This window comes from Sus scrofa, chromosome 3, assembly GCF_000003025.6.
Source record: "Sus scrofa isolate TJ Tabasco breed Duroc chromosome 3, Sscrofa11.1, whole genome shotgun sequence".
In the NCBI taxonomy this organism is placed as follows: domain Eukaryota; kingdom Metazoa; phylum Chordata; class Mammalia; order Artiodactyla; family Suidae; genus Sus; species Sus scrofa.
Window position 1 is genome coordinate 21,625,492 of NC_010445.4, and position 15,697 is coordinate 21,641,188.

At 38.7% G+C, this 15,697-nt stretch overlaps 1 protein-coding gene across 1 annotated transcript in view; it reads left to right on the forward strand.

Annotated features, from left to right (window-relative positions):
• Positions 12,584–15,697, forward strand: part of LOC110260108 — a 189,959-nt gene continuing 186,845 nt past the window's right edge. The window contains exons 1-2 of the mRNA XM_021088374.1: positions 12,584–13,412; positions 13,863–13,947. Coding sequence (XP_020944033.1) covers positions 13,410–13,412; positions 13,863–13,947 — 88 coding nt within the window. The 5' untranslated portion in view covers positions 12,584–13,409. The remainder of the gene's footprint in view (positions 13,413–13,862; positions 13,948–15,697) is intronic.

The following is a 15,697-nucleotide window of genomic DNA, read 5'->3' on the forward strand; positions in this document are numbered from 1 at the left end:
CTGTACAGCATGGGGGCCAAGATACACTTACATGAATACGTTTTCTTTTCCCCACCCTTCGTTCTGTTACAGTATAAGTATCTAGACATAGTTCTCAATGCTACTCAGCAGGATCTCATTGTAAGTCCATTCCAAGTTGTATCTGATATCCCCAAGCTCCCGATTCCTCCCACTCCCTCCCTCTCCCCCTGGGTGGCCACAAGTCTATTCTCCAGGTCCATGATTTTCTTTTCTGTGGAAATGTTCATTTGTGCTGTATATTAGATTCCAGTTATAAGTGAAATCATAGGGTATTTGTCTTCGTCTTTCTGACTTATTTCACTCAGTATGAGTCTCTAGTTCCACCCATGTTGCTATAAATGGTATTATGTTGTTCTTTTTTATGGCTGAGTAGTATTCCATTGTGTATATATATATCACATCTTCCTAATCCAATCATCTGTTGATGGACATTGGGTTGTTTCCATGTCTTGGCTACTGTGACTAGTGCTGCAATGAACATGCGGGTGCATGTGTCTCTTTAAGTAGAGTTTTGTCTGGATATATGCCCAAGAGTGGGATTGCGGGGTCATATGGCGCGGGGAGCCGAGAAAATGCAAGGACTCAAAACAAGGACCTTGCCTGATGGCAGAAAAACCTGAAGGCAGGTTCTTAACCAAGAAAGGGAGCTCACCTGAATGGTACAAGCCGAAAGCGGGCTTCTGGTCAGGAAAAAAGCTCACCTGAACGGTACATGCCGAAGGTGGGCCTCTGGTCAGGATAAAAGCCTGCCTGCACGGTGCAAGCCGAGCGCAGGCCTCAGGTTACTCAGCTTCACTTTGATGTTGATGGGAAGATTTGGGGCTTTCCTGGGAAAACAGTTTCCATGTTTGCATTGGAGAACATGGATTGTTTCTCGAGTAACCTAGTCTTTCCTGCTGTTTATTTGCTATTCAGTTTTTCTCAGTCTTTCCTGATTATTTACTTATTATTTTATTTCCCATTCTTATTGTCCTGTGGTGATTTGTAACAATAGTATAATAAAAATTTCATCCTGAAGGACTTTTCCCCTATTTAATCCAACTTAGTTTAAAACATAGTGTTTATCTATTAACTAGTTATATAGTAACTTTAGAGTTAGGATTTTAATGAGGTCCATAGAAGTTAGCCATATCTTATCCAAAAAACCTAGCTGTGAGTTTTGTCTTTGATTTTAAAAGCTTTTAGTGATAGCTAGTTTAATTAAGTTGGTTTATATTTACTCACACTGTCTCCCTGCCATAACGCTTTGAAGATAAACACCAGTCTACAAACAAAGTTTGTAAATGCTAAATTCTTGTGTTTTATGGCCTCTTCAAAGTACTCACTAAGTTTACTTAAGTCGAGATCTTAAAACAGGATGCACAGCTGCTATACCATGTGATAGTAACCAATATACTTTAACACTGTAATGTAATCTGTAGTGAAAAACTATCTATATAATCAACCACTGTTGCCAATAAAGTTTGAGTAGTCCAGCGCCCTGAAAGAAGAGACAAAGAGGCTGTCTCCGATGCAAAAGCCAATGTCCGTCCATCTTCTTCAGGAAAAAGTGTACGCTCCCTGGCCGCCATAGCGGGCCTCCATCAATATGGAAGTTCTATGTATACATTTCTAAGGTATCTCCAAACTGTTCTCCATAGTGACTGTACCAGTTTACATTCCCACCAACAGTGCAGGAGGGTTCCCTTTTCTCCACAACCCCTCCAGCACTTGTTATTTTGGATTTATTAATGATGGCCATTCTGACTGGTGTGAGTGTATCTCATGTTGGTTTTGATTTGCATTTCTCTTATAATCAGTGATGTTGAGAATTTCTCATGTGTTTCTGGCCATCTGTATATCTTCTTTGGAGAATGTCTATTCAGTCTTTGCCCATTTTCCATTGATTGATTGACTTTTTGATGTTGGTTGTATAAGTTGTTATATACTCTAGGATTAACCCTAGTCGGTTATATCATTTGAACTATTTTCTCCCATTTGAAGTTGTCTTTTGTTTTCTTTTAGGTTTCCTTTGCTCTGCAAAGCTTTTCAGCTTGATTAGTTCATGGGTTTATTTCTGCTCTTACTTCTATTGCCTGGGAGACTGACCTGAGAAAATATTCATGAGGTTGATGTCAGAGAATGTTTTGCCTATGTTTTCTTCTAGGAGTTTGATGGTGTCTTGTCTTCTATTTAAGTCTTTCAGCCATTTTGAATTATTTTTGCATGTGTGAGGCTGTTCTAATTCATTGCTTTGCATGCAGCTGTCCAGATTGTCCAGCAATGCTTGTGAATAGACTTTTTTTTCCATTTATGTTCTTGCCTCCCTTGTCAAAGTTAATTGACCATATTGTTGGGGTTTATTTCTGGGTTCTCTATTCTGTTCCAATTGGCCTGTCCTGTTTTGATACCAGTACAACACTGTTTGATGACTGTGGCTTTGATATTTGCTTGAAGTCTGGGAGAGTTATGCTCCTGCTTGGTTTTTGTTCCTCAGGATTGCTTTGGTATTCTGGTTTTTTGTGGTTCCATATAAATGTTTGGATTGTTTAAAGAAATTAAAGAAATGGGAAAGATATTCATGTTCTATTGGAAAAAATTCAATATGAAAAATTGGCCATACTACTACCAAAGCATATCTACAAGATTCAATGCAATCCTATCAAATGATCCATGACATTTTCATTTCACACTTTAAAAAGACAGTCTTAAACAGAATGAAAGATTCGCAAACTGACATTCTGGTTTATCTATCCGCTTTCCTTTCCCATTCCCTCTTGTAAAAGTACCTGACTTACTCCCCATTGTTGAACACTGGCTCCCCACTCCCATGATCTGGGGGATCTGTAACAACAAAAGTGATTTCCCCCTCCAGATATAAGGGTATTTGCCAGGCTCTCCTAAAGGCCGCCTTATCTTCCTGAAGTCAAGTGATTGTCCTGAGGAAAAGGCATCCGGGTCCCATGGACGGGCAATCAAATAAACTTGTTAACTTTTTACCAAAATGCTGAGGAAATGTTTAAAGGAGCTAATCCGAGAAGACAGATTGAAAAGAATGGAGAGCAAATGGACACAGTCCTGATAAAATAGTATCAGTCTGTGCACCAGCACTTTTTTGAAACTAGTCATCCTTAGAAATCTAGAGTTTATATTAGGAAAACAAAAACTAAACACATACAATTTGATGATCTTTAAAGAATTAAATTTAAATTGAAACTTAACTAATATTTCTGTCCCATGATTTCACAGATAAGGAAGAGCCTTAGGTTGTGCCTCTGATTCCTTGTCTGTATTCCTCAAATAGACTTTAAATTGGGAGGAAACGGTAATGTTTGCTAGTTTGCTGTAACATTCCAGGTGATAACGAAAGTATCTTTCACATTGAGTATTTATAGGAAAATCTGAAGCAAAGCAACAACAGTCTTTCTGTAATTTATGTGTCACTTGGTATTATAAACCTGGAGGTGGCATCTGTGAGTCGTGGTTGAGGTTTTTCACTTTTATCTTTTTTTCTCTTTTTATTTCATAACAGATTATTTCACTCCTTCTGTTGGTCCCTGTAGCCACAACTATAGGAACAGCAGGGTAATTCTCTACTGCAGAAAATAGTGGGAGGCAGAAGTCTCTAAAAAATCAGTGAGAGATTTCCAGTCACTTCTATTGATGTATCATTAAAGGAACTTTCTGGTATTTAGATACAACGTGAAAAAATAACACAGAAGAATCTAGTGACTTTCGCTCACCCGCTGCTTCTGATGCTTTCGTTAGTACCAATTCTCTACGCTTAAATATATTTTTGCTGAAAACCTAAATCAAAATTGTTGTTTTTCACACAGTGTGAATGAAATAGAACTAGAGCACCAAAGTGTTTCAAGAACAAGAACGGCAGAATGGCAGGTAGGGTGGTTGTTGCTTCTGGCAGTTTGTTTTTGGAAGGATCTCTAACTTGAAAAAGTATGGATTTTATGGCTTGAAATAAGCAAGTAGACTGCTTAGATTCTCAAGTGCCTCTGACAAAGTGCCTTTTGAAGGCGAGGCTTAGGGAGACTAACTCAATATCTTTGGAATTAACCCCTTCTTGTCAGATACATGTTTCACAAGTATTTTCTCTGATTCCTTAGATGAGTTTTCATTTTAGATTGTCCTCCTTTGCAATGTATACTTTTAAGTATTGTGGAGGTGATGCACTGCACTTACTCAATTTGTTGGTTCGTCTGTGCACTGTTGTGTGTGAAATCCCAGAAAAGTCATTAGCGAAGATCTTTGTCAAAGAATTGCCATCCAGTGTTTCCTTTAGGAATTTTATGCTTTGGGTCTGTTTAATATGTGATCCATATTGAATTGATTTTGTGTATGACATAAGACAAGGGTCTGGTTCACTTGTGCATGTGTCCATTTTCCTCCAATATGATTATTGATTGAGACATCTTTTTGTGTTTGTTCCTTGCTTCCGTTGTCGTAAATTAAATTGACATGATTGTGGGTTTTATTTCGGGTTCTCTATTCTGTCCTTACTGCTGTCTGTTTTATTCAATACAATTGTTTTGATGACTGTTGGCTTTGTAATTTTTTGAAATTCGGGAGAGCTATGTCCGCTTTTGTTTGTTTCCAGGACTGCTTTGGTGATTTGGGTCTTTTGTGGTTCCATTAAATGTTGATTGTTTGTTCTAGTTCTTGTGAAAAATGTCATGGTTTTGATAGGGATTGCATTGAATCTGTAGATTGCTTTGGGTAGTATGGCCATTTTTACAATATTGATTTTCCCAATCCATGACAATGGAATATCTTTCATTTTTTAACATTCTTAAGTTTCTTCAGTCAAGTGTCTTCGCAATTTCGACGGTATAAAGATCTGCCTCATTTTCTTTGCTAATTTACTCCTAGTATTTTATTCATTTGATGCAATTTATAATTTATCCAAGATAAAGCTCTGGTCATTTTTGCTGATATTACCGCTCTTTTCTATAATAGAACTTCCAGCTGTTAGCGAGACCACCATTTATCAAGGGAGGTTGCTCAACTATTGATCATGCAACTCTATGGCAAAAGCACTCTAAATTAAGTGACCTTTTGGGAGTTTTCCTGTATGGTACCAGTGGGAAACGGAATTCTCTGATCCATGAGTCCATGGAATTGAATCCATGAGGGAACAGTTATCAGTTCGATCCCTGGCCCCTCGTGGGTTCAGGGATCTGGCGTTTCCGTAGCTGTGGTTGTAAGTCACAGATGGCTTGATGCATGTTGCTGATGGCTGTGAAGTAAGCCCAGCTGTAGCTGCACTATTTTGACCCTAGCCTGGGACTTCCATATAGCAAGGTGGTCTAAAAAGACAACACAAGAAATTAATAAATAAAAAAAGTAAATCTTTTAATTAAGATAGTAGCTTTCGTAATATATATAAATAACACAACTACACACACGCACACATACAATGATAATGTATATAAAAATATAGGTTGGGTAAGTTTAGGTAGGTAATTAAAAAAATAAAATACTATCATTTGATTTTTCTTTATTCTGGTAAGATAAATAGCCAGGTTTTTTCTATCAATTGATCAAGTTATTTTGTGAATTTTACTTTGGAAGTTTTATTTTCTACTTAGCAACATTTCGTTTTTTTTTTTGTCTTTTTTGTATTTATTATTTTTCTTTTTGTCTTTTTGGCTGCTCCCAATGATATGGAGGTTCCCAGGCTAGGGCCTAATCAAGCTGTCACGCGCCTAAGCAAGCCAAAGCAGGGATCTGAGCTTGTCTGCACCTACACCACGACTCACAGCAATGCCAGATTCTAACACTGAGCAAGGGGCCGGCGACCGAACCCAAACATAAAGTTTTTTTATATGCACCTGAAATGCCACTTCTGTATTCTCATTCGGCCTTCTAGCCTTATTGAACTTCTTTAAAATTATACAGTGACCATCGGACCTGCAAGAAAAAGGGATAAAGTGCTATCGCCAGAGTGATTTATTTTATGTAGATGTTCAAGTTTCTCATAAGATTCTCTCTGATTATCATCTTAATAAAAGGTAAGTACAAAACTCACAGAACCTGCCTGAGAAAGAGCATAGGGTTTGCTAGTCAAGGAAAGGAAAACCAAGTGTCTCATTACATTATTCAGATTTCGATGAATGTACAGATAGCATAAAGACGATAAACTTCGCCCAGTCATATTGCATATGAATAGTCCACTACTTTGATAAAGTCAATCAAGGACTTACTGCAAACACAAGATCAATAATTCAGTGTAGAAAATATTTTGAGAGATTTTATGTTACTGTTGCTGCTATTGTCACTGTTTTTACAGACGACCATACAGCTACGAGAGGTAGTTTTAACAACCAACGTAATATGCCCTGGAATGTAATGAGTATACATACAAAAGGCATCCAGGTATTCCTCAGAACATGATGTAAGTAAGTGGCATATGGTTTAATTCAATAATTATATTATAAAATGCTCATGCATAAAAGGCATTGAAATATTTATACCGGTGTCAAATGGGTCATAATAATTTTTAGATTTAAAACTAAGACCAACGACCTTTCACAGCCAGCAAATTATAGTATATAGGATTGATATGATTCACTGAAAAATAAGTGATGTCAGGTATCTAGCATCATTATTATCATCTGAATTGCCATATAGCATTCACCACTACATTTTAATTAAAAAAGTGTTACTTAACTTCACCCTGGATAAATATGCTTGAGATAAGAAATAGTGGCATGCAAATGTGTTCAGGCGTCTGGCCGCCTGGGTGGAATCTCAAGCCCATAGGAGAAAGTCTGGCACATGCCCAAAATTAAATAAGAAGGCCATAAAGAATTACATAAAATTTTATAAGTATAGAATTCAAAAAAGCTAGTAAAGACACAACATAAAACAATTAATTAAAAGTACAACATTATAGAAAAAAGTTATTAGAACAATATAAGAATGTATCAGCCTAACGTTAACAAGAACAGTCATCAAGGAAAATATGCTTAATTATCATATGGAAAAACTCCAGAGAAGCTGCTGATTATAGTTATTATTATACCTATTCTCATTGAAATGTAGAATATCATGTTGTTAATAAGAGTGTATTTTTTGGAAGAAATGTTTAGAGCTTATTTTTTGCTACTTCATTAAAACAGATGTTCCTCAATGAAATACCACAAGGTAGAATGATCATAAGTTGGCATCTTTATCAGGTCAACATTATATAATTTTTTTTGAAATTTGCCTTTTCTGTCAAGTATCTATAGTCAAGAACAAGGGCCTTAATACTCCAAGCTTAACTAACTTCAAATAAGTTTTTTTTTTCTTCTTTTCTCTTCATTACCGATGTATTTTTGGAGCATTTACATTAGAAAACAAAATTAAAATCATCTTTATTGCTTGGATAGGGAAAGTTTTTACAAAACCCAGGAATGTCTTTGTTCAATAACCTGTGAGCCTTCCTTCCTCAAAAGTAATTATCTAGAAAAAATAGAAGTCGCCCCTTTATCACCGTCTCTACGGAAGGTGATGACCCCAACTTCCATTGTGGCAGTCATAAGCACAGAAGGCACCCTACAGGCAAGGACCTGAAGTCTTTTTTAATTTAGTTCAAATTCTCCTTACAAAACAGCCGCCTTTTTGTTTCAGAGAAGCTGATCAATCTCTGCCTTGCGATAATCTTGACCTTTATCACAAAATTTTGGATAAAGTTTTCCTTGCCAATTTAATTCTATCTAGTGCAATTTTTTTGAATATCTGACTCTTTTCTATCAGATAAATAAAAAAGAAATCTTACTCTCAACATCCATAGTGATGGCTGCCTTATTGAGTTTGGCTGCTCAACAGAATACTGCACGAGTGGCTAACAAAATATTGTTTTCATATTTCTAAGTCAACATTCAGGATCAGTGGAACAAAGTCAGGTTCTGTTGATGCCATGGTTCTATTTACACAGGGTGGGTCATTTTTCTTGCATCCTACAACAAAAGAGGGAAAGAGAGAGCTCTTTCCTCCTAGAGGACTCCACCTCATGAATAATTGCCTCCCAAAGGCCCAAGCTCCTGGTACCATCCCTCTGGAGTGGTGTTCCATATAGGATACAGTATGGGGGACACACAAGATGCAGTCCAAGCAAGTACTGCTTTTATAGTCAGTGGGATTTGGTTAGACTGTTCATGATTAGGCATGTAACGTGATAGTCTCCAAGTTGGCCTTATTTCATCATTTTTACATCCTTTACCTTATTCATCATCATAAATAGTCACCAATATAAAAAGATTGTGATCAAAAGAAGGAGGATTTTCAAAAGAAAAAATATCCTGGGTCAAAGAAATGCATCAGGTAGGCATTTGAATCTATATCAAAACTCAGTTAATTCTCCACTGCTAAAATCAATAATAGGACATTTACAGATTTTTTTATCACAAACTCATTTAATTGTTAACTAACATTTACTGAGTGTGCCCTCTTTCCCAGCAAACACCTACAAGTTCATTATTGGATAAAGAGCACATCATAAACCTAATCTGTTTAAATGGATGAATATTGGTGCCAATCATTATCACATCCAAAATGTCTCTGAGATTTTTATTTGAGAGTAAATACCATGTTGTGCTTACAACACTTTTATGAATGGATTGGGATATTTCTGGCTGTACATAACTTCTGGGAAAAAGTATCCTCTTCCTAAAAATTGATTGGCCCCTTTGACATGCACCTTTAGAAATCAATTGTTAACAGAAAAATTTGTCTTGCAACACCTTCTCTTATTTCCTATTAGAAAAAGCTTTTTCTTAAAGTGTATTTAACCCTTAGTATGAATAATGGTCACATGTTCTTCCTCCTTTTCTTTCTCCAAGCCATATTACAAAAATATTTACTGGATTTTTTTTGGCAAATGAAAAGAATTTTCATTATATAAGTACAAGTAACTGTAGTAAATGAAAAAATGTGATAAATTGGAAAATTACTTGCAATACACACCAAAAATAAGTTTTTGTGGAGAAAAAGTGTATTATAGGATGCCAGAAATAGCAGTTGACATGAAACATGAAAACATTAACTTTGGTTATAATAAGCTTAAATCTCACATTTTGAAATGGTTTTATCTGTCAATGTCCAGTGACTCAGGAAAGAGAAAATGGAGGGGTAGATAAGTTAAAATAATGGGACTCTTTAATTCTCCACATGCTGGCTTTTTGCCTCTCACACCTGCAAGGTTCACTCTCAACTCTCTCGTGGGACAGGTCATTTCTCTCATAGAAATTATTTTCTTAATCAGAGTTATGTGGGAGCCTGAGATTCATTTTGGAAATAAAATGTCCTCTGAAAAGCCAAACTGTCCTTGGAACATACTTTCGGTGCTGCCCCTAGACCCATCCTGGGCAGGGTTGACTTGCCCTCTGAAAGTTCTTTATGACACATCACATGGTAATGGATTATGCACTTCTTGCCTCATGGTCAGACTTCCTCTGTGGACTATCATTTGTGTCTGCCGCACTGTGAACTTCGACTTAGATTTCAGAATTTAGGAGGGAATTCTCGCTGTCCCAAGGTAAGTTTACATGGATCCTCTAGTGTTTTCCTTCAATGGGCTGCTAATTTTGCTCATTTTCCTCATCTTTTATTTTTTTCTTTTCTATCAGTCTAAACTATCTATGAGTTATAAGTGTAACTTCCAGTTTTGTTGTATTAATTTATGTCTGTACACCAGCCTGAAATGTTTCCTGAATGTAGAGAACCTATTATTTCCTATGCCAATTTTGTACACCTCACCAGAGAAAGAACAAAGGGAAGCACCCACACTGCTTCCACTGAAGCAGGTAAACAGGTGCCTCCCAGGATGGATTCCAGGAGGAACAGGGATTACCTCAGCTCTTCTGAATGTAGCTGTCAAAATCTGAAACCAAAAGTGGGGTCTACACATACAGAGTGTGTTAAAGCAAGGAAACGGATTTACTGCAGGATCCATGGGTTGATGGACGGATCACGGGCTTTTGGGTGTTGCCAGGGTGTTTGATGAGAAGGAAAGTGCGATCCTGAGTGGATGAACATTTGTCAGTATGGAAGGAGGGCAGTCTGGGATCCTCAAGGAGCAATCTGCGAGGCATTTCAAGCCTCTGGCATGACGTGGCTTTCAATGATGTGGGACACTTTTTCCTCTACAAGGGTCTAGAGATGGATGAGGAGTTGATAGAGCAGAATTTTGTGAGGACTGCCCTGCCATCTTAGCCAGCCTTTGTCAGCTGCCAGATGGATACTCAGATCAACTCTCAGGAGACCCTGAGCACCTCAGACTTACTCTTGACTCAGCCTCCAGGGTTGGTCCAATGAAAGGAAGCTGGTTCTTGGCAGAGCCATCATGTGGAGTTTGGTTTGAATGTTTGGAGCTCTGGGTCAAGTGGTCATTGGGAAGCTCCTCTGACAAAGACAGCTGACAGGAAGAAGATTCGGGGAGAACAAGAGCAATTAGAATCCCCAGGTCCTTCAGACCTTCAGAAGGGCTTTGTTGGAAGAAATATTTATATTGTGGTTCACTAGGTGAAAGATGGGATCAAAGGTGGAGTGAGGGTGTGGGCTCTTCTCTAAGCTCAGGCAATTCCTCCGGGACATCAGAACTAACCTACAGAAACCATGGGCAGGAGGGATTGTGATTGAAGGAGCTACTGATCAGGTGTCCAGGACATGATCTCAGAACCCTGGCAGGGATTTCTGTCCTCCAGCAACCAGCTCCATTCCTGCCACATATCTTTATTCAACATGTTGTGACTCTTGGAAAGTCACTTCATCACTCTACATGTCAGTCCCCCCACTGTACTCTATGGTTATAGCCCCTGTTTTGCACTTCCTCCCATACAAACTGGACTGGGTATCAGAGAAGATGAAATAGATACTGTCCATGAGCTGGAAGCATCGGTCCCATGAAGATGCTGTGAGAGTAAGCTTCCACCCTTCCTGACTTGGAGCATCCACTTATCCTCTTTGGCTTCAACAACCACTGAATGTATAGCTTATTCTTTGCCATCACTCAAGGCTGAACACATACTGAGCACTGATGAAGCACCCGTCTGTCCTTTTTCTAAACTGTTACCCATACATCCTGAAGTCATCCTCATAACATAATACTAAAAGTTGGCCAGATTATAATTTCTATATCTTAGACAGGGCATTGAGTACTTAGGATCTACAACCCTTTCCCAGGTTCATGATTCTTCTAAATATGTTTGAACCAGACCATTAGGCACAATCACTGTGCTTTTCTGTGTTTCTAGAACCTCTTAGTTAAAGTTATTTGTTTCATAAAACCTGTCTATTAGTTGTTTAACTGCTCAATTTTCTATGTTCTGATCCGGGCAGCTCTCCTGGGCAGCTAGCGAGCCTGGGGACTGAAAGATTAAATGGAATAAATGCGTACTAATTTCCCTATGATTTTCTGACAGCAAGTTGTTAACAGTTCTCTCTGTGGTAATGCATTTTGTGGGATCCTGCTTCCAGATTAGAAGTAGCTGGCTCTGAGGTCACAAAAAATCTACCTATGCTTGTGAAAAACTTATGTTGCTGTCACCACAAACAGATGGTTCACACTCCACATGAGTCTGATGAATGTACTGTGGAAATTTTCATTCAGTTCTTGAAAGAATAATTTTACTTTAGTGTCCTCTATATAAGGAAGAACCATTACATTATTATGTGATGTCCCTTTTTTTTTCCTGTATTCCAAATTGAAAGATATTTAGTCAGTGGTCATGTTATAGCTATGGAAATAAAATACATGGAAATCTCAATGGCTGGTTGAAGTTTAAGAGGGAAGATGGTCTCTGTCTGGGTATAGATATTAGCTGTTTTTGGACATTAGCTGATAGGCCTCCATTAGTGAAACCATGTTTCCAGATTTCTTTCAATTATTGGACATTGTTTAGAACTGGGTTATATCAACAAAGAAGTCAAAGAGATGACACAGACAGTTCTTGAATCCCATCACTCCAGGTTCAGCCATGGATAACATATAACATGCTTTTGGTACCTTATTACAATTAGTGAGACAATATGGATACATTTTTATTGATGGAAAGTCTGTAGTTTGCTTTAAGATTCATACTTGGTGCTCTTATAAGCTCTGCTGTTTGACAAATGCACACCTTTACCTGTCACCATTATACCACAGAGAAATCTATACCCTAATGCTCCCTGGCATATTTCTCCCAAGAGTCAAAAGATGGGCAGTAACCAAAGGGTGTGAATAATGTGATGATGAATGGAATACTGGAAAAATGAAATGGGAAGTATAACACAAAATGGAATAGTCTTCAGCCACAGAGTGGAGTTAAAGCTTGAAATATGCTAGAGTATAGGTGGACCATATAATACAAAAATCTATTGTCGTGAGAGAAGTAAGGCAGGTGCACAAGACAAATATCATGTAATACTAATTGTATAGGCAAATTCATATAGTAGAAGTAGAATTGCCAAGGCCCTGGTGGCAAGGGGAAGTGAATTGTGACCTAATGTGTATAGAGGTCATGTTGATTATGATGACAAAGATGTGGGTATAGCTAGCATTGATGGGTTCCAATCAGTGTGGAGTAAAAAATGCTATGAACTGTTTACTTTAAAATTATGCAAAGGGTACATACTATATCTGTGTCATCACACTGAAGGAAGTAAAAAATCATCAAGCAGAAGAGATGCTGAGCAGAAGCAAGGCATGTGAATATGTGGGAGATAAAATGTCTCATAACATTTCAAGCAGTAGCAGGAATCGCCATGGGATTTAAAATGGGCTGGAGGAGTCATTGGACTCTGTCCTTGAAACATAGCATGACTTCTTTTTGTTTTGTTATGTTTTTATGGCCACACCTGTGGCATATGGAAGTTCCTGGGCTAGGGATTGACTCAGAGCTGTACCCCAGCCATGGCAAACACCAGATCCAAGCCACATCTGCACACTTTACTGCATCATGCAGTAAAGCTGTATCCTTAACCCTCTGGGGAGGCTTGGTGTTGAACTTGCATCCTCAGAGAGACAACACTGGATTCTTTCACCTGCTGAGCCACTCACAGCAGGAACTCCCCAAAGCATGAATTTTTAATTCACCCTTTTTCAAATTCCCTAAGTTGTATTGATGAGGTTGGCTTTAGCTAGCAAGCTTAAGGCTCCCTTCCTCCGTTTTTCAGTGGACCTCTCCTTTGCCATCCTCAGTCCACCAAAGAGGTCGGCTAATAGCATGAGGGCCCATGCTATTTGTCACCCACATCCTTACTCACCCACCTTGCTTTTACACACTACCTTCAACATCACTGCTTGAATAATTCCTGACCAGCATCAACAATAACCATGACCTTTATTCTGTGTTCTCCTAGAAGATCCTGAGGACCTGGGGGAGGAGTGGTCCAGCCTCAGGTCAGTCGTGGCCGCTCCTTCTGCCACCATGGTAAGTGATGTTTATTTATCTGATTAAAAAAAAACATAGCTTCATTTCCTGCTTTTCAAACTAATTCAAATACAAAAGTCTACAGTGTTTTGAGCAGTGGATATATACAGTTTTCCTGGCTTGGATGACTCTTAATTGTGTGTCTGTCCAAATGGATGATTCAGATGGACATTTTAAAAATGACAGCATCTGTTACAACATGTGTTTTTGGTTGGGAGCATTTTCTCAGAGAATAGGCCTAATAACAATAGGGTTTTGTAATTTTTGGTCAAAATCGAGAGATCTTCCGGGAAAAGTTGAAGCATTTCTCACAGACAACCTCTTTAGATTCCTTGGGAACATGGGCTCAGGGACAATTTCCCATTTGGTTTTGTGTGGACAGACAATGAAAAACCTTGTGTTCATAGAGCACAGGAAGCTTAGATTCTCACCATGTCTTCTTTTCTCTAGGTCCTTGTAGATGAGGTAACTGATGAAAATGATACTTATACAGAAATTATCACTCCAGTGACGAACAATCAGGATGAAGAAGAAGGTGGGTCTTCCTTGCTGGCATTGGTTGGAGAGCAGCCAGACCCAGGGTTCCTTTTGAAAAGAGGATTGGGGTGTAGAGCATGTAGCTCTTTCCCAGTCATAGTGATGCCCAAGTCGTACATGCCCTGGATGCAAGTCTATCCTGTAGATTGTGCTTTGTGGTAAGATATGAGACATGGGAAGCAAGGTCCATATGTGAGCACATGTGGTGTGAGTATATGTTTCCTCAGGACCTATTGTCTGTTTCCACCACAAATAGGCCTGGCAACTTCATGGAAGACAAATACCACCCCCTCTGCTCAGCTGCTCTGCATTCATTCCTTCTCCCTTTGCCACCGCTGTTCCCAAGTGGGCTTAATATTCCGGTTGCTCAGGGGGAGATGGTGCAGAGTCAGATGGCCCAAGCTCCTGACCTATGTGGAAAAGCCAAAGTGGGAACCATGCCATAATCCCATGGGGATGCTCTGGACCCCCGACCTGCACTTATCACTCAACAGGGAATGATCAGTCATGGAACAAGAGGGTGAGGGTCCTGCTTGACATCCATGCCTGGGCCTAGCAGCATCTACATAGCTCCACAGCTCCTCTAGACCATGCCCATCCTTATAATATGAACTCTCAGTGCTGGTGTCATTTCTTAAACATGGCCAAAACAGCAGAGAATTCAGGATATGTATATATATACAGATACATATATATACACACACACATATATAGTCACTTTAAGGCTTACAATTGACAACCCTATATACATATACATATAGACATATATATATACATATACATATATATAACCCTATATACATATATACACATATATATGTATATGTATATACATACATCTGTATATATTCACTTTAGGGCTTACAATTGATAACCCTACATAGCACACACCCAGGGGATGCTGCAAATAAAAGCTTAGAGTGAAACCTCATCATCTCATTTGTAGCCTCGTGTCCAGCACGGTTGCACAAACCTCCTGCACAGCTGGGTGAGCAGTCAGTGCTGATCACTCTCTGTTTCTCTCCGAGATATACTGTCCCACACTGTGAAGTCGGACAGCATTTCATTCAGGCACCTGCACACATTTTGTAGACAATGAATACTGGGAGAAAAATAGTGGTGTGATTGATAGTGACCATCTTTACCGGCAGGATTTTGGTAATGTTACATATTCCGTATTTGATTTCTTTAGGAGAGTGTGGGAATACATTTATTAGCATACTTTTCCTAGAATAGAAGTCAACCCTCTATGAAAGTTTAAACAGTAATTAAGTGCAAAGACTTACGGAAGAGATGATAAATACAGTCAGTACAATGTGGCTTTTTGGGAGCAGATGATCTGGGAGGAAGTCAAGAAGACAGTGTCTATTTAGCAGAAACTTCAGACCAGCAGAACGTGTCTGGGTATCTATGCTTGAAACAGGGCTGGCTTTGGGGGTCTTTTCCCATTGATTAGGTTCCTCTTAGCTAGAACACTTTCCTCAGGTTGTATGTACGAGTAACTGTAGTAAGATACAAGCATGTGACAAATTGGAGACTTACTTGCAATGTGCATCAAAAATAGTAATTTTTGTGAGCAGCAAACTTGAATAGGACACTGCAGAATAGCAGTCGTCATGAAACATGAAAACATTCACCCTGGTTACAATAACCTTAAATCTCACGTTTTGAAATGGTTTGATTGGCAAATGTCTAGTGACTCAGGAAGAGTAGAAATGGAGGGGTAGTTCTTCCTTAAATTCTGCACA